The following is a 25,383-nucleotide window of genomic DNA, read 5'->3' on the forward strand; positions in this document are numbered from 1 at the left end:
ACACTTGTGTTCAGATCTTGGCAGGATTAATTCCATCTTTCAGTGATCTCAGGCAGATAAATTGTGTCCTGCTCTGCGTACTGGGCCTGGTGCTCTTTTAGCTTATGCTGCTTTATTCAGTAGAACCCCCACTGAAGTCAATAGAAAAATAACAGTTTACAGGAGAATCAGGCCTACTGCAAGTAGGTCGTTAAAATAAGACCTCAAAAGCTAAGGCCTCTTCTGCTCCTTCTGGATATTAAAGGTCCTCTGACACTTTTTAAAAGAGCAGAGGTTTACCCAGAAGGTCTTGGCCAAAATTCTCTATCTCCACACCAGGATACTGTGTAGTTGTTAACTGCTCTCTCTCCCAGAGAACGCTGTATTTCAGTGATGCGTGTATATATATGTTTCTATATTTTATGCTCCTGGAATCAAAAGTGCTATATGAAAGTAAAATAAAGTTTGTTAAAGTTTGGACTTGTGACATAGCAGACAAGGAGATCTACTGTCAGTGCAGCAGGGGGAAGGAAACATTGAAAAATGTTAGTATGAGAAAAGGAAGTGTTTGCTAAAATATCAGAGTAAATGTAAAGAAAACAATACAGCAAAAGCCTGAATGTTAATGCTCATGTTGTCTGTGATAGTCATGGAGAATGCAATACAAATATATGACTATATGTACATGAGAATATATATGTGATATAGCGAAAACAATATATAAACATACACAATTATTAGAATTGATCAAATTTTTCTGATTTATTTTTTATGAAAACTTCAATTGAAAATCCAATTTCTGATGATTCCCCTCCTCTCTACTCCTATCCAGCTCTGGTAATTATTGATCAATCAAAGAAAAAGAAAAGAAAATGAACATACCTTGGGTTCAACCTGGGAGGAAGAAAGGGGAAATGCAGGTTTTAAATATAAAATAAGCATGTAGCTGATCTAAAGCTCTGTTCTCTATTCGAACACCCCTGATTAGACAAACATTTCCTTGGTACTGTTATCTAATGTCAAAGCTGACAGTTCATGCAAGTCCCCCCATTTTTCATCACTCCCTCTTCCCTTATCCACACTCACACCAGCTCTGCTTCATGGCAGCTGATCATGTGTCTCTGAGGCTAGAGTTCAGCCCTTAATCTCTATGAAGAGGCAAAACACCCCTACTCCCCCAGAAAGTGTTAGTCTTTCCCCAGTGGATGCTGCTTACCCTGAAGATCAAAAATCCGGTGAACAATTTTTGTGCATTTGACATATTACTGGCAGGTTTTTGCATCAATGACACCACCACATTATACTTTTTCAGGTCAGGCTCTTCCACTTGGATAAAGTACTGGGGGTTCCTTGAAAATGCACCTGCTGTGAAATGATTAGCAGTAGTAATATTAGCTGTACATAGCATTTAAAGGCCCCTGCCAAGATCAGGACCCGATTGTGCTAGCTGTTATACATACACATAGTAAGAGCTGGCCTCTGCTCCAAAGAGCTTACAACTGAACCAGACAAAGACCAAGTGCAGGAGGAAGGAAGTGTTAATATCCCCGGTTTAGAGATGGTGAATTGAGGCACAGAGAGATTAAGTAACTGGCCAGTGCTCACCCAACAAAGCCATGGCAGAGTCAGAAATTTAACCTAGATCACCTCAGTCTCAAACCCAGGGCCTTAACTACAATCCCATCCATTCTCAAGCCAGTAAGGGCGGTTTCTATTAAAACCCACGCAGACAAGGATACTCTAATGGAGAAGAGGATTGTTGGCTTAGAGGTTATAGCTGCACAACCATGAAAAGGAGGAGTTCCAAAAAAATTCTCCCCTTTTCCCAGAGGGCGATTGTTCACCATGAAAAATATATGGTGTCAGTAACAATGATGCAGCTCTAAAGATAAAGGCCTTTTGGGAGACCAGTCAGACAATGGAGCCAAGGTTTTGGTTCGTGGTAAGTAGTGGCCTCAAGGAAAGAGAGCTGGGCTGATGTGCATTTTCAAGATGGACACACAAGACTGAGAAGAGAACTCTCTCTTAATATAGAATAGACTTTAAGTATTAATAAATCACAGGGGCAAACACTTGATTGTGTTGGTTTGGGCTTCAGAGATGACAGTTTGCTGAGGAGTGGCTGTATTTTGCATTACGGCATGTTCAGTCATGAACTATACTAGACGGTTGATGGCAAAATATACGCCCATGGAAACTGGCCTCCTTCTACCCACTGCCAATAGAGTACATCCAGCCATCCGCCAGCCACGCGCACTGACATGTTCATGGACTCTTAACACAGCCCTGCCTATCAGTCCCTCATTCTGTTTTTTACAGTACATTGACAAATTGTAATCAGTGTTACTAGGAGACTGAAGCCTGTCTATTGCTGAATAATGAAACAACGTTGAAGATAAAAGCAACCCTTTATTGATCACAAGCTTCTCTCATAGATTAAAATAACAACAACGAATAAGATGTGCAACAGCAACAAAACCCCTGAAGCTCAGCACAACTGAACGATCAGGGCACAGGCAGCAAAGCTGATGGCCTCATCTACCCAACAGAGTGTCCTACTACAAGAGAGCTTTGGGATTCTAGTCAATTCATTCCACAGGTATATGTGTTCTGTAATATTATTACTTTGCAAAGCAGGCTGGCTATCTCACCACCTCAGACTCTCCAGCCCCATCCTCGCCCTGGGTCAGGCAGGCCTGATATAAGGGACAGTGAGTTTCGATCTAAGAGAGTACAGGGTTTTTAAATCATCAGTTTTGACTCAGAGGCCAGTGATGCCTCCTCAGTTCTGCCTGTTTTGTTTGGAGTTAAGTGCGAGGGTGGAAAACATCAAGCTCAACAATTTTGAATCAATACTTTTGCAATCCAGCCATCAGAGTGGCTTTGTGTGTGTGTGTGTGTGTGTGTGTTGGTGAGAGGGAGGGGAGATAATGGGGATGGGGTAGAGATCAGACTGGGACATTCAGTACCGTTATGATAGTTGCTTCCACCTGCAGTGAGTCCTCGAGCCCACTGGTTTACATACATGGCCAGGGACCACCTTGTACCACGCTGATCTCCAAAGTCCAGAAACGATGGGGTGTTATTGCAAATACACAGCAAGGAAAATTGCTCTGTGAAAGCTTGACGTGACATCCTGGAAAAAAACAAGAAGTATGATGTTTCCGTTTAATACATCAGTTGGATACTAACGCTTACACTCGCGGAGTGGGAAAGTGGATCTGTAGCCAAGGCAGGAATGCGGTGTTGCAGGTTTCAGCTGATCGTGACAATGCCTTGTGGAAGATGTGGAGTCTCCGAGTGATCACACTTGTACTACCTAAAGCCCTGATCCTACAACTGAATCCTTGGGGGCAGAGCTCTGTGCCTATGTGGAACCCCATTAAAGTCAATGGGATCCACCTGTACACATCCTGCTCCAGGATCAGGGCCTACCATGGTGAGAAAAGCAAGCCGGGGCTATGAAGTGGTCGGTCTCCAGAAAGGAAGATGCTGGACAACCCTCCACTCTTCAGTACCCCAGGCCAGCCGCCACCCATACTGCATTCCAGCCCATGTCCACACTGCACTCTCCAGTGCCCCAGCACAGGCCCTACATTGCACGCTCCAGCACCATCCTGGTCCACATCCAAATTACATCCCAATCTGCACTCTCTCTATATATCCATGCTGCTCCCTCTGCTCTGCTACCCTCTGAGCCTGGCCACACAAGTCTGCAATGAGGGAGACTTCCCAGTGGCTAAAGAGTCTGTAAAAACTGCAGCAAAGCTATATCTGAGCCTGACCAGACACATGAAATACTACCAGCCGAGACCATTTAGGAAAATCCAAACTCTGATGACTGGAGTCCTTGCTACTGTACCCAGCTCCTCTCTGCATCCCTTTGGGTGCTAATCCCTAAAATTTTGTATTTCTTGTTTAACAGGCCACCTACCTTGTGGTGGCCAGCCTGGTCTTGTGGCGAGGGCACTGCCCTGGGAATCAGGAAACCTCAGTTCTGCTCCTGAATCTGCCACTGACCTGGTGTGTGATGTTGGGCACATCCCTTCCCCACTGTGAGCCTGTTTCCCTTCCCAGCCTTGGTCTGTCAGATTGCAAGCAGGGGCAAGGACTGTCTCTAACAATGTGTTTTTAGAGCTTTCAGTACAATGGGGCTCCAAACTGTGACTCAGAGCAGAGAACAAGTTGACGCCTAAGCAAAGTGAATGAGCCATAGGCCCCTGGGTTCGAAAAGGAAAACTTGGAATATCCAAACATTAATGTGAACGTACCAGAATTCTCCATCGTCCTTATCTTCATAGAGATCTTTCTTATATTCCGCTGGAACTCGATCCCACTGGGGAGAGCTGTGAAAGGCAACAGAACAGCAATCAGCAACGAGGGGTCTGCCTTGGCCTTCATTCAGGGATTCTCAACCTTTTCCATCCCACCGTCGCACTCCCATCTAGCTCCAGGATCTGGCCCAAGAGTGCACATGAAAAGTGATGGATTGAGAGCCTGACTGGTACCCTACATTCAGCCCCAACACAATGGTAGCATTGGCAGCACAGTGTATTGGCAGCACCCGCAGCCATTGGGAAGTGGTGAAGTTCCCTCCCCCTCCTATTGACAAATTCTGTGAATTTTTTCTGAGAATTTTTCCCAGGTTTTTGTTGAAAAAAACTGAAAAATATTCAGTTGCCAAAATACTGAAAGAAGTGGGGTGGGTTGTTTTGTTTTTTTGACAAAAATCTGAAAGATTGCTACCAAAAATAGAAAATTTTTGGTGAAAGTTTCCATTTTCCTGAAAAACCTTTTTCCATCAAAAAAACCTTCTTTTGACTAGCTCTACTTCCACCTGTAGGTTTGCCACCTGCTTCACCCCTGCCAGGGGTGGGGGACAGCTGCAGTGAGTGGAATGGTACTTCTGTCTCCATGGACTTAGCCAGTCCTTGGGCTGACTTTTAAACCAGAGAAGTAGCGGCGATGGTTCTGGCTATGTGGACAGCGGTCTGCTGGGAACCAGATTGGGACTACTACCCATTTCTCACAGGCCCACAACCAGCTATTATGTGGCAATGATTTGCAGCTACTACATTTGAATGGCCATCTAGAAGTGGAAAGTTCTGCATCCCATTTCCAGTTGCCTGTACGTACCCTTTGGTATCCGCCTGTTTAGTGAACTACTGAGGCTTTACAGTGATATAACTTCGCAGCGCCCCTGCCACACAGAGACCACGTAAGCCTGTCAGTTGTGTTATTTCCAAACAGCAGTTTTATAATTAAGTGATAATTGTATTTTCTGCAGAGCATAAGATAAATAAACAGAGCATGAATCAATAATTTATTGATTTATGCAGTTTACCTTTCAGCATGCTCCACTGAAATTTCAATTATAGCAAGGATTATAGTTCACCCTTCCAAAAAGTGGGAAATACTGTCTGAGCAGATAGCTGTTATTCCAGCCTCAAACATGTCTGCATCACCTACTACACTCCCACCGGCCCATCCAGACGTTAAGTGCCAGACTTATTTTCTCAGCGGAGAAGTTATTAGTGTTGTTATTCACAGAGGGAAGGAGAATTGTTGTTATTAAACCATAATGTTGTCATGGCACCTGTACAACTCTCTAGCTAGGAGAACACCAGCTTCAGTCAGCCAAACTGGATTCCCCACTTGATACCTATGTGCAACAAAGTCATCACAGTGTTTCCTCTGGATCATTCTCTTGCATTTGGAGGGGAGGGTGAATCCCCAGTGGAGCAACCAGGATGTCTGGCCTGCAAAACCCATTAATCCCTTGAGATCCACACTGGTCCTAGAAGATCCATTCAAGACAAGGGCTATGTGAATGGAAGCTCCATGCCTCTGCACTACCTCCAGGCCCCACCCCCGGCTTGGCTTGCAAGCATCCATCCATCCGTCAGATCAGTGCTATCATGGCCACTCCCCCTGCTGGCTACTCTCCCTCCAGATTTGACATCCTGGAGGGGGAAAGCAGCCCATTTAAAACTGCAGCAGGAGCATTCTGCACTGACATCCTTAGAAAGTTCAGCAGCATACAAGCTGCACAGTGTATTGGATGCCCATGGAGCATTAAACAGCAGAAAATTGAATAAGGGCATGTCCAGAACCTGTATTAGGTGAAAACAGCAGCTATCCAATCTGAGATTTACCTGTAGTTATCCACTGTGAAAACTGTTAGCTGAGAGAAAGAGGGATGTCTGAACTAGACCCAGTCAGGAGTAAGTATAAAAATAACATTGCATGTATGTTTTCAATCCCAAATTGGGCTCTTTTGGGAGGTGTTTGCAGATGGAAAAAGGGCTTAAAGCAGATTAATTTAGAGTTGCCTACTCCATTGTAGTCAGCCCTGGATTTAGCCTCCTTGCAGTAAACCCACAAAAGCTTCACCCTTCTTATGAGATCAAATCTTTAAAGCCGTACCCATCACTCCAAGGCCCTCTCCATTCCCCGTGACCCCAAGGATTCCAAACTCTGATTATATCTTCCCAGCCATTCTTGTATGGTATCTGTAAAGGAAAAGAATAAAAAGCCAACTGTAGTCACAGCCTTCTGTGATCAGGATATACAGTAATACAAGTGCATCTTTCTTAATATACCTTTGAGGACTCATTTAACTCCTGCCCTCATTTGGCTGCAGCTAAAAATCAATGTCTCTTTGCTACATGGTATTAGAAACAAAGCATCAGAGAACACTGCACCCATTTTTCCCTCGCATCGTGAGCAGAGGGCTGACACAGTCAGAAGCACTGACTGCCTTGCCACATCACATGACTGTCATATGCCCAGGAAAGTGCAACTGTCAGCAAAGCCAATGACTTCGTAGTACAAGGCCACCCACGACTAAAATGTATCTATATGGAGTGGAGAAGATGCACTGCAGCATAATCCTGAGAACAAGGGACTGGGGAACCTGTCGGTCAGGCTATTTATGGTATTTCTAAGATGCCTGTCATCCGGGAATCCAATCCCTGACTCCTGGCTTCCATTCCCAGCTTGGTGTTTCCCGTTAAAGCAGTGAGCTTCTGTGTTCTGCACAAGTTGGAGCATCTGGACTTGAGTCTCTTCTTGCTTTCTCTAGTGTAACTGAGGAGTAACTCCACCAAAGTTGGCAGGGGGTGGGGTAAACTGGTGTAACTGACAGGAGAACCAGACCTTCTGTGTGGCTTCCAATTCTTGTTCAGACACAGAGAGTCCTGGAAGTAATGAAGGCCTGGCTCACTGTGATTAGAACCCCTTCCAAGGCAAAGAGGCATCATTTTCTGGTAGGCGTCAAAGTGCTTTCCAAACACAAAACCTCCCAAACCCCACCCTCCCCCATGAGGTAAGCAAGTATTATTTTCCACCTTGCATAAAAGGGAAACAGAGGCAACAGGAAGTTAAATGACTTGTCTGTGCTCACACAGGAAGTCAGGGATAGAGCTGAGACTAAAAGCCCAAGTTTCCTGACTCTCAGGCCTGTGCTCTAGTCAGCAGCCATGCCGGGACAGCTCCTCCATCGGTGTAAATCTTCACAGCTCCATTTACTTCAGTGGAGCTAGACCAACTGAGACTCTCACCCTCTCTCTCTCTCCCCCTCCATCAAGTGGTCATCAGCAGCATGCTCTCATGCTTCCCCAGCTTCACCTCTACCCGCTCCTCTCCCCCACAGGGCCCGGGGTCATAGCAATCCACCTTTACCCTGGGGCTCACCCTGGAGCCCAGCAACCCCTTGCCTAGATCAGCCCAAAGGATCACTGCTGAGGGAGTCACAAGGGAGGGAGTGACTGGAGCTAGGAATCAAAGCTAGGCCTTTGGCAGTTCAAAGCTGTTAGGACAGCAGGACCAAACGCCCTTCCTGAAGCATGCAGACTCTACTGTGTGTGTTTAAAGGGGTCAAACTTGAAAACATTTAGACCAAAAGAAAAAAAAAGGCAAATATAGGACACAATCCCTTTTGCCAAGTGCTTTGAGATCCTGGGATAAAAGCTCTTGTATCATGTAACTTGTGTCCCTCTGCGAATGAGACTTTTCAGTCGCTGCTGACGGCCACGCCCCAAGAATTAGTCCAGGTCACTGTCTGGCTGTAGTAAGTAATTTGCTTTTCTGGATTATTTTGTTGTGCCAGATTGGTCCATATCCTTCTAAGTCAATATTAATATTTGGTCAGGGGTGGTTGTGTGTAGGAAGGATAAGCCTAAAAAGATAGAGAAAGTAATTTCTTTATCCAGCATGAAACTCTTTACTTTAGGCCACAGTTTGATGCCAGAAGTAGTTTGCTCTTGGATCTGTGAAGTGCAAGCTACATCCCTTGATTACAGAAAATGAAGATGCTACAGCCTCACTCTTGATGGGATTTTATAACCCTTTGTCCCGATTCTTTAAAAAAAAAGAAAAAAATCAACATTTCAAAAAAAAAACTTAATGGAACAGAAATTGTGAGAAATGTTCATTCACAAGTGTTGAAATCTTTAATTTTGACATTTCAGATTGAAACAAAACATTTTGACATTCCCCAAATCTATATTTTGTTTCAGTTTGTTGAACTGACCCGAAATGCTTCATTTCAAGCCAGTTCAATATTAAACTACATTTTCCCATTATGGCACATTGCCTCCAAGGAGCTGTACTTTGGGTTCCCGTATGTATCAGGCTCCTTGGCTAGACTACATCTCCCATGATGTACTCTGAGACATGTGACTCCCATGATGCACCACACAGAGTTTGGTCAGCAAGAAATCTGTATTGCATTATGGGAGATGTAGTCCTGCAGGGAGTTCAGCCCATAAAGAAGAATGTGGGGCCCAAACTACAACTCCCATAAGACAATGCGCTGCCAGCTTTGTTTTATTAAACTGATTCTAAACATTTCAGATCAGTTCAACAAAATGAAGTATTCTGATTCAGGTAAAACTCAGAGAGAAAAAAATCAAGATTTCTGTAGCAAAATTGAGATTTTTCCCACAGAAAATTTTGATGGTGCATAAACTGCATTTTCCATCTGGAAATTCCTAACCAGCTCTACTACCAGGCCCCCTAACAAACAGAGAGGAACTTTTGCCCCTTCAACAGCAGAATTTCCTCCAGAGTCCCCGACAGTGGCAGCCTTGCCATTCTGTCATATCCTAATCACAGGCATTCTCTTTCCTGAAAGCCATGCATACATCTCACATGTCCCACCCATTATCACATTTTCATTCTCCACCTATCCACTCCCACTCCTCACCCCCTACAATTTAGGAGAGTGGAATGGACAAACCATCAGTATAAAGTAGGCTTCTTTTCAAACCTTTCATGTTGTGGCAGCTATCACCAAGATCACATAGGTCTTGACAATAAAAGCCTCTGTCTGCTGCACAGCAAGGAGCTTAAGCTCTTTTGCACCTCAGTGCAAATGCACATGGCGGCAACATGTGGCTGCTAAAAGGCTTAATTATGAGGTGCAGTCCACTGACTGGTAGCAGCCCTCTGCACATGTGCTTCCTTACTGAGGCTGGGTGTAGGTGTAGAATGGGCATAGCTGAGGAGACATGGGCTTAAGTTCCATCCTTACCATGCCAATCTGTTTTTGAGCTACATGCTCCCCTCCTAGGCCTGACTCCTGCAACTCATGAGGAGTTACTTGATAGTCTTACAGTGGTGCTCTCTTTAATGAAGATCAGGTCCCCTGTGTTCTAACCTGGTCATCACTTTTTACCTTGTAACAGTCTGCACCTGCTCTGGGTTCCAGCTCTTAGGGCCAGATTTTCAAAGGTATACAGGTGTCTACAGATGCAAGTAGGCACCTAGTAGGATTTTCAAAAGTGCCCAGGGACCAAAGTCCCAAAGGTATTTTAAATACCTTTAAAAATCTGGCCCTTAGTGCCTCTCCCTCCTGACCTTCCTCTAACCTCTGATTGAGTGGAACCTTACAACATAATGCACCATAATTTCCCTTAATTTGATTACCTCTGCTATCCCATCAATAGTTTATAGCCTGGAATTAAATTAACTCATGGACTGAACATACAAGAGTCTCCATGCATTTAATTTGGTTTTGTCTCTTGAAAACCCTGAAGGTTTGCTTAAGGTCTTTCATTTTTGGAACCAGTTACCCTTGGCAGTGTCATTGGCTGTGGGCGACTGAAGCCAGGAGTGTTAACACTGGTCTCTACTCTCCATCACTTTGGTACATTGCTTGAAAACAGAGAGCTAACCACATTCCCTTTATTCCACACACAATCATAAACTGCAGAAATTTGGGGCTCGATGCAGGAATTACAGGTGAAATTCAATTGCCTCTGTTATGCAGGTGGTCAGACTAGATGATTGTAAGGATCCCTTCTGTCCTTAACATCTCTGAAAGCAACTGTGAGTGGAGCAGCAATCACTATGCTAATCAGGAGACAGCCATGGAATACTACAGAAAGAATGATAAGTAGGGAAAAGGTCTCAGTTCTTACTTCTGTAGCCCCAGTTACAGTATAGGCATGGCCTTTTATGAGTCCGTTCTTCAACTCCATGTTACCAACTGATTGCTGAGGAGAGAAAGCACAGCCATGAGCTCCCTGAAAGACTTGCAAACATACATTTGTTTGCCCCCCAAACTGCTATTTGGTTAGTTTGAGAAAAGAGAAAAATGGAGCTGACCTCACTTAAAACACTACAGCTGAGCTGCTGATGTAAGTGCCTGGTGTTTGTTTCCCCTGGTGGCCTGACGCAAATCCAGCCAAGTTAATGGAGCTACAAAGGCATCACACATCTGAAAAGCCCATAAGGATCCAGTGTTGGAGTAGCTTCCACAGCAGGTGTAGTTGTGACAACACCTGGGGTGGGTCATTGGTAGGAACTGACCTAAGCACCAGTCTCTAGTGTAACGCCGACAGACCCTGGTCGTCAGTGGGCAGGATTGAATCTGGGGCCTCTGGAGCTTAGTGCATGAGTCTCTACCGCATAAACCAAAAGCCAACTGGCTGTTAGCTAAGGCTGTAGAGCAAATTCAATAATCTCTCTCTCTTTTTAGGTTTCAGAGTAGCAGCTGTGTTAGTCTATATCCGCAAAAAGAAAAGGAGTACTTGTGGCACCTTAGAGACTAACAAATTTATTTGAGCATAAGCTTTCGCCACAAGAACTCCTTTTCTCTCTTTTTAAGTGGTCTCGGTGCCCCTAGATGGGACAGAACACCACAGACAGAAGGTGTGTGGGTGACATACTTCCCTTAGCTGAGGAAGTGTGTCCCGAGCTTCGGAGTCTTCCCAGTTGAAATCCTGGACGAGCCCCCACTTGTAACGCCAAGAGACCCCAGTTGCCTGTGGGCGGGATTGAATTGTGGACCTCTGGAGCTTAGAGCATGAGCCTGTACCACATAAGCTAAAAGCCAGCTGGCTGTTAGCTAAGGCTGTAGAGCAAACTCATCTCTCTCCCTCTCCCTCTCTCCCACTAGATGGGACAGAACACCACACCCAGAAGGTGTGTGGGTTACACTAGCACTTGAACTAAAGGGGTAATTCAGTTAGTGGGTAGCAGCAGTTGGCAGCTATCATTTAGTGAACCAAACACTAGAGGTGGCATGACACACATTTTGCCAGTGCACTGCACAGTCTATATAAATCCATGGAAGTCTCTTTGCAGCACACCAGCAGACAACATGAGTGTTTTTATGATGGCCCCTATCAACCCAGCAGCGTCCATTAAGGAGGGTTATATCTTTCCCTGTATCTCAGAAGTGTGTTTTCAGCCTACAAGGAGCCTGCCTTATTCAAATGCAAACCTGTAATTCTACCAACTGAACTAGCAGCCAATACCCAATAGCTGTCAGCAGCAGACATAGTGGGTGTCTTCTCCAAAGACCTCCTTTTGGTCTTCCTGCCCTAGAAACTGATCATCTCAAATTCTGGTCCTGAAGTCATAAGGCCAGGTTCCATGCTGGTGCCAGGGAGTACAGTTCCATTCCAGCGCACTAGGCCCATTACATCTGAGGCTCCGATCAGGAGCTATCAAAAAACAGTTATGGAACCAAGCACCTTTGAGTCAGAAAACTTCCTTTGGGCTTCGTCATCTGCTTTCTATCCAAGTAGCTCAGCCCTTGATTTCTGGCATCATTGCTGATTAGCCCTGTCAAGTGGTCATCCCTTCCACAATGGTGGAGTCCAGGCCAGGATTTAGTGAGAGACTCTTTGGTGATGCTGGGTAGCATAGTCAGTCTGAGAGCTAGGGAAATTTCTGGCCAGCAACCCCAATAATAAAAAAAAAAACCCTCTTTATATTCAATACAGCTAAGCTTTATTTCTTCTCTACCACTAGGGACACTACAAGCCCCCTCAACGAGTATCTATTGTACAGCGGTAGATATGGATTCCTGGTTTCTTCAAAAAAAAAAGTAATATAAATATGGTAAAAGCAAGAAGACCTGTCCCTCCTGCTTACCCCTCCTGGTGTGGTACATCCCATCAGGCATTGTGATTTGGCAGCTGCTTTTGCTATCTCCTGCAGATCAGAAGGCGGTTTCTGTAAAAGAAATTGCACTTGGACTCCACCTGTCAAGTCTACTAGCGCATCGGAAATGTAACCCCAGTGCAAATTCTGATAGGAACCTCGCAACCTGGGAAAAAAAAGAAAAGAAAAAAGAAAAAGGGAAATGGATTTGTTCCTATGATCCACCCAAGTAAGCAATGCATAGAGGAAATTAACTCAATGGATGCACATTTAATACTCTCTGTGGTGCATAAACATATTATGAATGTACTACGTGTCATGAGCTGGGGTTGAAATGCACATGCAGACACAGTGGTAACCCCTAGATTGAATCTGGTCCCTTCAGCACCGGAAGTAGAAACCTCTACCACTTGAGCTAAAGAGGGGTCCCTCTAGCTTTCAGAATCTATGAGGTTGTCTAGACATTGGGATCAGTCAGTGGAGGGAGGCATGATCAAATGCGTTTGCGCGCATGCACATAGACACACACTTGGCTGGTGTGTAACACACAAACAAAGAAGGAAACACACAGAGTGCCAGCATGCACCATTTCAATCCCCCTTACGCTCTAAGACGTGGACTGAGACCATCACTGGTTATGCATCAGCAAGTGACGAGCCATCTGATAGTAACAATGTTTGAGCACTAGGGTTCTCACAAGGCCATGTTGCAAGCAGGATCTGTGTTTTCTTATCTTGTGCTTTCATTGCAACGGCAAAAAATCTCAAGTTAGACTGTACTGTAGTTAGAGCATGAATATACACATCATTATAAACCACAGTGTACAGTCAATTTCATAAACTGGAGAATCAGAAAATGAAATCCAAGGCTAATTGTATTTTGGACCAATGTCCTTGATGAAAGGAATTTGCCATGTGCGCTGGGGAAAACTTCTCAATAGGAATTTCATAAACAGCAACTCTTGCAATTTCAATTGAATAGAGGTTCAGTTTGCTTTGTAATTAAAATCTCACACTGTGAGTAGTATCTACTTCGGAGTCAACTTTTATCAAATACATCGTGGCAAAATTCTCCACTTCTGTGTCTCCCAGTTATCATTTTACCATTTGCTTATTCCTTGCTGAATTCATTAAACCACCCAGTATGTGCTTAATGCACTCCCTGTATTATATAGGTAATACACTGACTTAATTTATGTCATAGCTCCTACTTGCAGGTCACAGTGAGTAAAACAACCTGCTACTTACTCACAGCTGAGGTGTTCTTCTTTAACTTAAGTAATACAGGACTTTGCTTTTGATGCTGAGAATCCAAGGTTCAATCCCCACTGATGACTGTAGTTTTATTCATTATTAGTATTAAGGTAGTAGCTAGAAGCCTCAGTTGAGACGAGGGGCCCTTTCTGTGCAAACGCTCAATGAGAGACAATCCATGTCCTAAGAAGCTTACAGTCTAAATAGACAAAATGTGGGAGGGAAAACAGAGGTGAAGTGACTTCTCCAAGGCTAAACAGCAGATTGGTAGCTGGCCCAGAAATAGAACCCAGGTCTTCTGAGTCCCATACCAATGTCCTATCCACCGGACCACACTGCCTCTCAGAAAGAAAAGTGTGTAAGAGAACCAGGGAACTTTAAATCTTCAGTTTAAAATCTACAGTCTTTAGCCTGTAGTATCTGCAAGTATGTCCAGCCACAGTTCATTACATATCTAGTGCTCAGAATATTGGACCATGGTCCTGAACAACACTACACAGGGTACTTTGTCCAAAGCAGCAGGCCCAACGTATAGCCACACAAGCATAAGACTCAGCAATGGCAGGAAAGACAGACTTGGCGGGTATATTTACTTGGCATATGCTTTCTCTAGCAGGGATGGCCAGAATTCATTTCTGCTGCGAGGTTGAACAGACAGGTATCTCTCATTGAGAAAAGGCAGCCGGTCATCTATCACCACATCCACCCAGTCTCCAAAATGCCAGAACTGGAAAAACAAAAGAAAAAAAAACTATTGTAAGAATAAATAGTGCTGCCAAATGACAGTCTCCAGAAATAGCCCAAGACTGAATGTAAACCCTGAATATAAGTAACTTCTTTGCTCTCTCTCATAAGCTATTTTGTACTGTTGCTGTGTACTGTTAAATAGGTGCTGACTTTCATTTCAGAGGTGGCTACCTTTCAGTGGTGAGCCACTTCTGGACACAAAGTGCTCTGGAATTACATGGGATGAAAAGTACATGTAGATGAGTAAGTATTACCATGACTGGACTAAGACAGATGTTTCAAAAAGGGCAGAAAACTAAGTGTCCAAACAAAGTGGTACGCCTCGCTACTCAGCTCAACATGGAGCTTCTCTTGGTACATCTCGGGGCCAGAGACGCCCTTCACCAAGAGCTAGTCTTTGGATAGTCCATTCCCTCTCTTTCCTGTGTCTGAAACCTCTCTAGATCTAGATCTTTCTAAACTTTGACATGGGTTGTATTGGACAGGCAGAACACATTTGGGGCTATTATCCATCAGCTTGACAAATGAAAAGGAGGCAATTGGCCACTTCAACAGCTGGACAGAACAGGTGTTCTTCTGACTGATCCAGCTGGCGAGTGATCAGTGGGGGATGAACTAATGGAACTGTTGCTAGAGTCATTAGCAAACTAATGTAGTGCAGCAGGACTTTGATATCACAACTGGACAAATCCATACCTGTTGTAATGCTAAGGACTTCCGTGCTGTTATGCCAGGGATAAATTTGTCCCAGTATGGCTATATTTCCATGGCTCGGTGAGCAAAAATTACAGGGATGCATTGTTCCGTTTAAACGGTATTGCTATTTGCAGTGGGTACCCTCAGTGGCAAACTAGCTTGGGGTTCTAAATGGAAAGCAGGTTTGATCATTCTCCCTAGTCTTTCTCAACGCAAATCTTTCATTTAGTTTAGGTTTAAGATAGATGAGGAGTAGTGTTTTAGACTTTGCAAAAGTAAAACCAGGATTGGTATTACTCGGAGCAATGGAACATAAGGAATAGCAAGAACATTCTAATACAAAGATCTGTTACTCTGTGGGAATAGTCTCGCAAGAGAAACTGTGTATGCTCCTTTGCTAGCACCATCTTTTTTGAAGCTGGACAGAGTAAAAGAGAATGCACTTGAAAACAGTTTTGCATTGGGTATGGGGAAAGGACAAGATGATCTAATGGTTCTTTCCATCTTTAGTTTCTGGGACTTCGTGATACTCCAGTCATACCCTCTTATGCTAACTCCTGTAAGGACAGATCATATGATACTTGCCCTTCACCAGTGGTGAGCTGGAGCTGGTTCGCACTGGTTCGCTAGAACCGGTTGTTAAATTTAGAAGCCCTTTTGGAACCGGTTGTTCCACGAGGGACAACCGGTTCTAAAAGGGCTTCTAAATTTAACCGGCCAAAAGTGATGCCTTAGGCACCGACTCCACGGGTGCTCCGCAAAATTCAGGGGTGCTTGGATCTGGGGTTGTAGTTCAGAACCATCCGAGCTCTCCACCCAAACAAGGTGGAGCAAAATCACTAAAGCACATATTACATACCCTGAAATGAAAAATCCCAGCATAAGTCTCTTTGAATCCTTGGTCCTTTGGCATAACATTTTCCAGAAATTGCCTCTGTAATGTCAAAGATCCCAGGGCAGCCAGAACCCAGCAATCACCTTCAGGGAGACAAGTAACAAACCAGATGCAATTACACGTATTGCCTCATGATCTCCTTCTGCCTTGCCAGGGTCTGTATCTTTCTTACACTTTTCTTTAGGAAACAGGGTTACTGCAGAAGGACTGGGAGAACCAGTCTGGATAAAATAAAAATGTGGGCAGACTGTCGAGACTCAGACACACTTGGCCTCAGGGCCTCCATCCACCCATTCAGGTCGATTTCTATACTGCACCCATCTCTATCGTATCTGACTGCCATGAAGGAAGAGGGAGCCAAAGGCCCTGTGCAGAGGCACTTAGGCATCATATAGAAGCTCCTTCCCTTTGTGGGTATCCTAGTTCTACAGGATAGGAAGTGGTGCAGGCAACTGCCAGACCCTGAGTTGGATGAGCCATTTGATGACAGTGCAATTTCTTCAAGAGGAAGACTCTTGTTACTCTCAGAAGGAAACATGATCGGGGGGTGGCCGGGAAGGGATGGAGCTACAGCAGGACAGAGACAGGTACCTGGATCAGAAAAGCTGGTCAGTCGTGACAATAAAAAGAGAAGAGCGTGGAAAAGAAAAGCTGAGAGTCACCAGAAAAGGACTTCAGGGTCACGAGGCCAAATCCAACTCTGATAAAAGATGGCACACAATGGGAGTTGTACCCACTTTACATAAGGGTTGAATTTGACCCATAGAACTTCATTTTCTATCTGGTCTGGGTCTACCCTTCTGCACCCATTCTTCCGCAGGATGATGGGAGCCAGTGAGACATCAAAGTACCTTGGCCCAAAGGCACTGTAAAAGACAATGGTATTTAATATCTGGGATGGATTCTCTGTGGATTTGTGAGTGTGTGCACTAAACCAAACCAAGCTCTCAGACAGCGGCAAAGGAAAGGACTCCGGTCTACAGCTCAGGCTGGCTACCCCCTGAAACAGAACTTTGATCTTACCTATTTCTCCTTGAACAATATCAAATCTGCTAACACCGTCCACGATTAAATGGGGATTTTTCTCGATCATCTAAAAAAGAGGGAGAACAAAGTCCATTGTGAGTATCCAACCAGCAGTGCATCCTTCACAGCTATAGAGCCTCTCTTACGTCACTTTCAACTGATTCCCTATGAGGTCATAGTGGTGTTTTATGTATTTGAAATTCATGACTGTTTAAAAGCAGTGATGGGAGAACTGCAAAACCTGTGTTGCTTCACACAGGCATCCAAAAGTTCAGATGCTTCTCAGAGGTGTAGTCCAGATGAACGATGTAGTGCAAAGAGAAAGCACTATACAAATGCTAAGTATTGTTATTTTTATTATCATCCTCCAAGCTTCCTGGCCAGAAATCAGCTCTCTGCAACCACAGTGCCCCCTGGAGAGTGAGAAAAGGACCTTGGAGCTCTCCACACGCAGACGGAAATGAGAGACTCAGGCTTTCCTTCCCTAAACCATGCTGCCTCTCACAAGGGAAGAAGAATTATGGTCTCCCTGGCCTGACATCCCCAGCCATTCTGCCTTCCACTGGAAGTGGGGGAAGACTTTCTATTTAAATCACGATTTGAGGACTCCAGTAACTCAGGCAGTGGTTAGGGGTCTATTACAGGAGTGGGTGGGTGAGGTTCTGTGGCCTGCGATGTGCAGGAATTCAGACTAGATGATCATGATGGTCCTTCTGGCCTTAGAGTCTGCGAGGTTCTTTAACGCCTTCATCACCATGACATCTGGACACTGAGCAGCTCCAACAAACCATGCTGTTTCCTTGAGTTGGGGAGTGGGTGCCCATCCTTTGGAGAAGGAGAACTTTACATCTTCCAATCTAGTAATCAAAAGGTAGGGGGACTTGGGATCAGTCCAAGGGAAAAGGGACTTGGGCCTGGGGGTGTCTTTCTGTAGAGAGGGCCTCAGAAAGCTCAGATCATTGGCTAGGCATCCAGATTTTGGCTAGGCATCCAGATTTCTATAGGCTTTTCCAGACTAAACCTCTGAGCCTTTTGTTATTCACACATCTCTAATTTAGATCTGGCTGGGCTGTTTTGCATCATTTCTGTTAATGAAAGCTATGGACGCAGGGCTTATTTTCTGTGGACCAAATTCCAAAGTCCTTACTGTTGATTTTTCACTCAAGCCTTACTCAGGCAGAAGCTTCCCTGAATTCAATAAGAGTTCTGCCTGGATGATTAAAGAGCAAAAGCCTCTAAATTCAACCCTGCATGCCTAATTTTTTAAAAATGTTGTATAAGTCCAAAATCAAAGCTTGGTGCAAGACCAGGGGGCATGGAATCACCATTGCTTTTCACCATGTTTTTAAACTAGACATTAAGAATGTTAGACAAATAGACACTGGATAAGCTAGAGTTAAGATTCTTAGCTTATGCAGATAACATCGTACAACTGTCAGCCACATTTGAATTAATGAGGATACTCTTTGCTACCTTGGAAGACTGAAATGCAGTCGACTTGCACTGATAGTAAATGCTAAGAAGACAAAGTGGTTACAAGTTGAAAAAGGGACTATCCGTAAAGTGTTGAAATGAAGCAATGGTGAAGTTGTAGTACAAGTAAAATCTTATGTGTACCTAGGAAGCTCAATCAGTGGGGACGGTCCATCAAGGATGAGGTTAAGAGGAGATGTCCCTTAACTACAAGGGCTGCACAGAAACTGACAAAATCATGGACTGATAAAAACATTCCATTTGGTACCAAAGTGAAAATTTATCAAACCCAGTGTACTAACAGTATTACTCTATGAATTGGAACCAGCTGCATTAAATGAAAGAGACATCAGACAGCTGGAGGCTGTAGAGATGAGAGGGCGTTTTTGAACTACTGAAGGTATAAAGGGGAATGATTTTAAGACAAAGTTATAAGGCGAGTTGGATGTGAAACCAGGGTACAGAATTGGCTACAATCGAAAAGATTATGATAGTGGGGCCCTGCAGAAGACAAGCAGATGACAGGAAAATAATGCAAACACAACTGAAGTCAGTCCGACCATGAGGCTGACCATTGATTAGATGGCGGGATACCATATGCAGGGACATGACCAAGCTGGGGTTACTGGAGGAACAAACCATGGACAGCAGTGAATGGCAATGCTGTACCACTCCTGTGTCTGTAAAAATACTTTGGGATTAAAGAGATAATTGCATGGGATTTAGTATTTATAGTAGGAAAATGCTCATTTAAATATCTCTCTGGGTCTTCTGTACGAGTGACCCTTGTAATATCTGCCGGCTGAGTCAAATATTTTACATCTCTTGTGACTTGTTGTTTGCTTAGGCATGTTCATTTGCCTCTGCATTTAGGATTAAACACCATTTCAAAACAGACTGTCTGTTTTGAAATGGTGTTTAATCCTAAATGCAGAGGCAAATGAACATGCCTAAGCAAACAAGACACAAGAGGTGTAAAATATTTGACAGCTGGGGTAAGAAAAATAGTTTAGCAGCTCTTCTTTAAGCTGGGGCGGATGCTCCCTCCCACCCACTTGATTTGACAACCTTCTGCACAAACCGGAGACTAGCAGATGACGTGACTCATGTGGCTGGGTGAGTTGAACTCCGGGAGACGTGTCAGCTTCCTGAAACGTTTTCATGGTGACTGAAAGCACCCAGTAGCCCATTAAAAGTTTATCAAACTTGTGGTACAAAGCAGCTCTTCCCAAGCAATGAATGGTGCATGGCACCAGTACTGGTGATTCAAGCACTTGTGGATAATCGCCCAGGCTCTCCTAATAGCGAGACTCTCTGCGGAGTCACAGAACACTGTGGGCGCCCTCCCCCCATTCAAGAGCATGTGCATTAGTCTGCTGGCTGGGCGTCACAAGACCTGGGCTCTATTCCCAGCTCTGCTATTAGCCTGCTGTGTGACCTTGGGCAAATCTCATTTCTTTCCCCCTCCATCTCCCCTCCCGCTCTTTGTCTATCTGCATTGTAAGCTGTTCACGGAAGGGACTGTCTCTCTGAGTACGTGTTTGCATAGCGCCTAGCACAATGGGGCCCCAGTGCTCTACTGGGAGACCAAGAATCATAATTAAAAATAACGATAAGTTATAACCATTGTATTGTTTCCCCCTTCCCCATTTTTGCCATGAGGGGCCGTGGCGTGGCAGCATAATCCTAATTGTGGAGCCTAGGCAGCTTTGGATTTGTTACAGATCATTGCTTGTACACCACATACAAGCAAGTGAAATAAACAGGTATAGATATGGGTATGAAACTGCTGGAAAGCCTTTTCTTTGGTTCCAGTGAAATGGACTGAGTGTTGTCGGAGAGTACAGTAGCAGAGCTTACACTAACAATGGAGCCAGAAAGCCCACGAGAAGACTAGAGATGATATGAGCACGTAATGGAGATTCACTCTGAAACTGACCCATTGGATTTAGCAGCAGATTTCAGTGCAGCCCACTGAGATGTCAGAATACTTGGTTCTCAAGTGAGAGTTCAGCTGACTTATTAGGGATGCTTCTCGCTCAGAGACAACCAGTAATTCTCTATCCAAACAAAGACACTGTACGAAAACAGCCCAACCTACATGCCTTAGTCATGTTTGTAGATGGGTTAGTAAATGTTGCACAAAATAAACAAAAGCAAAAAAAATACTCTAAAAATAAAACCCACCCAACACTGATTCAGCTTTAACTCCAATTTGGTATGCTCTCTAGGAATCTAACTTAGAATATTGCATAAACAGAAGGGATCACTTCTTCCAGGGTGCTTGAGTTACAGTATATGTCCTCACCTCCCTTCACAGTTATGGTGTTACACCTACCGGTGCATGGTGTAGGAGAGGGAGGATGGTCTAGTGGTTAGGGTACTACCCAGGGACTCAGAAACCTGGATTCAATTCTCTGTTCTGCCACAGACTTCCCATGTCTCTTTGTTCAAGTCACTTAGTCTCTTTGTGCCTGAGTACCCCATCTGTAAAGTGGGGAATCAGCACTCCCCAGAGGGAGTCAGGAAAATAAATGCATGAAAGATTGTGAGGCTCTCAAACAATATGTTAATAAAGGGCTTATAAGTACCATAGATGGGTGGGGTACGGATTTTGTGCTATTCTCATAGGTGTTTTAGAAAAGCTACATGTAGGAGAAAGGGAAGACTGAATAGAGAAGTAGAGAGGCCTCTGGTGCATTAGCTTTGTAAGCTCAGGTTAGTGAGAGTCTATCAACAGCAGCAAAGCAGGTGCTCATAATGGACCTCGGAGAGGAAACTGATGCTTCCCTTTGGAATAACAGCAGCCTCTTTCAGCTCGCAACTGTGTCCCCAGAGGTCAAAACCTGAGAGTGAGGTTGTGATGACAGAGTTAGCAATTCCGAGTAAAGCCAGAGTGGAGCTTTGTTGGGGGGCTAAAGTGAAACTGACAGTATCAGAAAGATTATTGCAAAATGTGGCAAGGCACACAATCATTTCCAAGCAAACCACACAGACGTCACCATCCACCAGCACAAGAAATGCTGAAGCTACACAGATATTTTTAAATACAGTGATGATGCGTGTATGTAACTAGGATGAGTGGTTGGTTGACTGTTGAAATAGGGATGTAGGGAGGTTTGGATCCGCTCATCAACAGTAACTCCATTCATACTTCTTGTGTACTTGCACTAGTAGTGTTCACTCTCTGCTCCTTATCTTTGCACTCCACCTGAGTTTTATATTGACTCCCAAAGTCCTCAGTCCAGATAAATTCAGGGTCTGCAGAGAAGCAGCTCCTCCTATCTGGGTTTTATAGGCTAAACTGGGTATCTCCTTCCATCTCCTCATGTGCAGCTGTAGCTACATTATTATGATGCTAAGCCAGATGGGAACAAGAAAATAACTCCAGAGGCAAACACCATGCAAATGATCACCAGCGGTGCAAAGAGAGGAACACAGATCTATCTCCTATGCAAATACATCCAAAGGATGCTGTGGAAGAGTTGTGAAAAGGGTCATTCCTCAACTCTTCCAGAATACTTTAGACTCCCCTAAGACCAGTATGCCCTTTCCTTTGTTTACTGTTACATCTTTCCCTTCTATTTCCAACTCAACTTCCCATCAACCTGCACTTAGGACGAAAGAATCCCATGCACTGCTACAGGCTGGGGACCAACTGGCTATGCGGCAGTTCTGCAGAAAAGGACCTGGGGATTATAGTGGATGAGAAGCTGGATATGAGTCAGCACTGTGCCCTTGTTGCCAAGAAGGTAAACGGCATATTGGGCTACTTTAGTAGGAGCATTGCCAGCAGATTGAGGGAAGTGATTATTCCCCTCTATTCAACACTGGTGAGGCCACATCTGGAGTATTGCATCCAGTTTTGGGCCCCCCACTACAGAAAGGATGTGGACAAATTGGAGAGAGTCCAGCGGAGGGCAATGAAAATTATTAGGGGGTTGGGGCACATGATTTATGAGGAGAGGCTCAGGGAACTGGTCTTGTTTAGTCTGCAGCAGAGAAGAGTGAGGGGGGATATGATAGCAGCCTTCAACTACCTGAAAGGGGGTTCCAAAGAGGATGGAGCTAGGCTGTTCTCATTGGTGGCAGATGACAGAACAAGGACCAATGGTCTCAAATTGTAGTGGGGGAGGTCTAGGTTGGACATTAGGAAACACTATTTCACTAGGAGGGTGGTGAAGCACTGGAATGGGTTACCTAGGGAGGTGGTGGAATCTCCATCCTTAGAGGTTTTTAAGGCCCGGCTTGACAATGCCTTGGCTGGGATGATTTATTTGGGGTTGGTCCTGCTTTGAGCAAGGGATCGGACTAGATGACTTCCTGAGGTCTCTTCCATCCCTAATCTTCTATGGTTCTATGAACCTCTGTTGTTGTTCTTCATTGCGCTGCTGGGTCAAGGGCTTGAGCCAAAGTCCCTTGGAGTCATTGTATTGATGGAAGGCCAAATTTTCCTCTTAGCTACAAGGATGTTAATCCAGAGTAAGATCATTGCCTTTAATAGAGTTACTCTGGATTTAGACCATTGTAAATGGCTCTGAGATCGGAAACTCCTTGGGGCAGGGTCCTTGTCTATCACTATGTTTATAAAGTGCCATGCACACCAATGCTGCAATACATAATAAATTACTACTACTAATCGCTATCTTGGAATAAGCCTAGAGAGCAGCCACTTAGCCAGGGAAGAATTATTTGGTAGTTCGCGTGCTAGCCTGGGACTTGGGAGACCCTGCTCATTGCAGGCTCTGTGTAAACTCAGGCAAGTCACTTAATATTCAGATCAAGAGTGAGTCAGTTTCCCAAAAAAGAATGGCAAGAGGGGAATATTAATACTTCCCTAGCTCACAGGACAAAGATTGGGAGGTGCTCAGATATTAAAGTAAGTACCAGAGAGCGGGTATGTTGTAGAAAGAATTGCTGCCAAATAACCACAGAAACAAAATAAGACTCCGCCCACCCCCCTCCTCCACATAGATATTTACCTGACTGTTTGGATTGTTCAGTTCAAGATCCAAAAAGATTGAAAACAGCAAACAGAGTGAATAAATATAGTGTTGTTATTAATCAAAGTCTAATGACAACACATCAACCACACATGTAAGCTTGTGTCAGAACGTAGCTTCCGCGCTTAGAAGAGGTCTTAAATCCTGTACTTGTGTTAGCTGTGGGAGTTCACTACATAGATTACACTCCTATTTAGTAAGCAGAGAGGTCAGTGAGATATGCAACCCACTAATACAGAGGTATTTAAATACATCAACTCTTCACTTTTGTTTTGTTCCAAATCTAGAGTCTCCAATGTGATTTTTTTGGCTGTACCCCATTTTTCTTTATGGACAGGCAGCCAAGGCTAGAGGAATAAGCTATACCCACAAAACACTTATACCAGTATAACTGCATCTATGCTAGGAGAGTTTTGCCAGTATAGCTATTCTGGCAAAAATTTTGAGCATAGACAAATCCATCATGTGGCTTCCTCAGTCCAGAGATCAACTGAGTCCGAAATCTCAGTCTGATTCAATCAGCTTGAATAGGCAAAGATGCCTCTTGTGTGAAAGAATCACTGGGTGGAAATGCTGTTTCCACATCATCAAGCTGTTATTTCAGGCACATGAAAATACTGAGAAGGATCTTAAGGCTCCACACCCTTGTGACCCTCCAAAAAAATACCCAAGCTTGGAACAGTCCAGCAGCCTCTGCTCACACCAGAAGGCAGCCCCGTAGCGTGACTGAATGACAGGTAGCACCCAGCAGCTGCAGTCCTTGTCACTGTTTATTTCCCAGGAGCGTGGGGCATCTCAAATTAGACTCAGAATTCCTGAATTCTTCTTTTATGCATGGCGGTGGGGAGGATGTGATGGGTATTTTATTTCTTCGGGTTATCATGCAGCAGTATTAGGGCCACATTTTTAAGGTGGCTTCAAACCAGTCTTTGATTTTGTGCCTGGATAAATGCCCCCCAAAAGCTACAGGCACGCTGCTAGATGGTCGTAGGGATTGTGAACATTAATATTGCCGGCTTCATTATTTGTAGCCCCAACCTGACTTTACAGGAACTAGAACTGTGGCCGTGGTAGAAGTGGTCTCTGGGTGTGAATGTAGCTAGCCGCTGAGGCCTCCACCTGGAAATTCCAGGAAATAAATTATATCTGTGCCCGGTGCAGAATGCTGATAATCATAATCGTAATAAAAAAATCAATGGGAAGAGTGTTTCTTAACGAAGGTGGCACTTTATTTAGGAAGAGGGTGGGAAAGCTAATGCTGTGGGTAAGCCCTGTATACACAACGAGCGAAACAAGTCATCGGTAACTTAAACCAAGAGGCTACATGGTTCAGGCAGCAGGGCTGGGCCCAACCCCCAGAGTGCTCAGCATAGCAGCAGCAGTTAGCCAGGGATCAGTGAGACCTGGGTGTGTTGCCATGCCCACAATGCAGCACCTCTGCCCCGGTTCTCAGTCAGCAGTCTTTGTTCAGGTCAGCCTCCAGCCTGGGGGTTTGCTCTGTGTTACATGCCAAGGAGTGACTCGTTCCCACTTGGACCTACCTCCCCCCTTGCAAGAGTCCTCTGGCACAGGGAGGCAGGCTACGGGAGAGAAGTCCCATAAGCGTCTTTGTTCCCAGAGGGCCACAGGCACCATCTGGAGGCTGGGCTGGTGTGACCAGAGAAAACCTGAGTCACCCATTTTAAATGATCCCTTTAACCTGAAACCTACTTATCACCACAGAGCTAGTACTGATAACCACATACGTGTCTCTCGCTGCCACCCTGAGTCACCAAGACAATCCTTCCACCCACTTGCTGGGTCTTATCTCACAGTAGGGCCAAACTCCAAAGCCCTAACTAATGCTGCCTGGCACCTTTCTTCGTGAACCATGGGTCTGCATGTGGAGTAAGGTGCTACTCACCCTGAGTTAACC

The 25,383-nt window shown here is 44.6% G+C and overlaps 1 protein-coding gene across 1 annotated transcript in view; it reads right to left on the bottom strand.

The window, feature by feature from the left end:
* Positions 1 to 25,383, bottom strand: part of CAPN13 (calpain 13) — a 50,316-nt gene that overhangs the window by 19,239 nt on the left and 5,694 nt on the right. Inside the window, exons 2-10 of the mRNA XM_077812190.1 lie at positions 16,990 to 17,059; positions 15,931 to 16,049; positions 14,222 to 14,355; positions 12,367 to 12,541; positions 10,404 to 10,478; positions 6,406 to 6,491; positions 4,251 to 4,325; positions 2,949 to 3,115; positions 1,196 to 1,344 (exon numbers count right to left, since the gene is read on the bottom strand). Coding sequence (XP_077668316.1) covers positions 1,196 to 1,344; positions 2,949 to 3,115; positions 4,251 to 4,325; positions 6,406 to 6,491; positions 10,404 to 10,478; positions 12,367 to 12,541; positions 14,222 to 14,355; positions 15,931 to 16,049; positions 16,990 to 17,059 — 1,050 coding nt within the window. The remainder of the gene's footprint in view (positions 1 to 1,195; positions 1,345 to 2,948; positions 3,116 to 4,250; positions 4,326 to 6,405; positions 6,492 to 10,403; positions 10,479 to 12,366; positions 12,542 to 14,221; positions 14,356 to 15,930; positions 16,050 to 16,989; positions 17,060 to 25,383) is intronic.

This window comes from Eretmochelys imbricata, chromosome 3, assembly GCF_965152235.1.
Source record: "Eretmochelys imbricata isolate rEreImb1 chromosome 3, rEreImb1.hap1, whole genome shotgun sequence".
NCBI lineage: Eukaryota > Metazoa > Chordata > Testudines > Cheloniidae > Eretmochelys > Eretmochelys imbricata.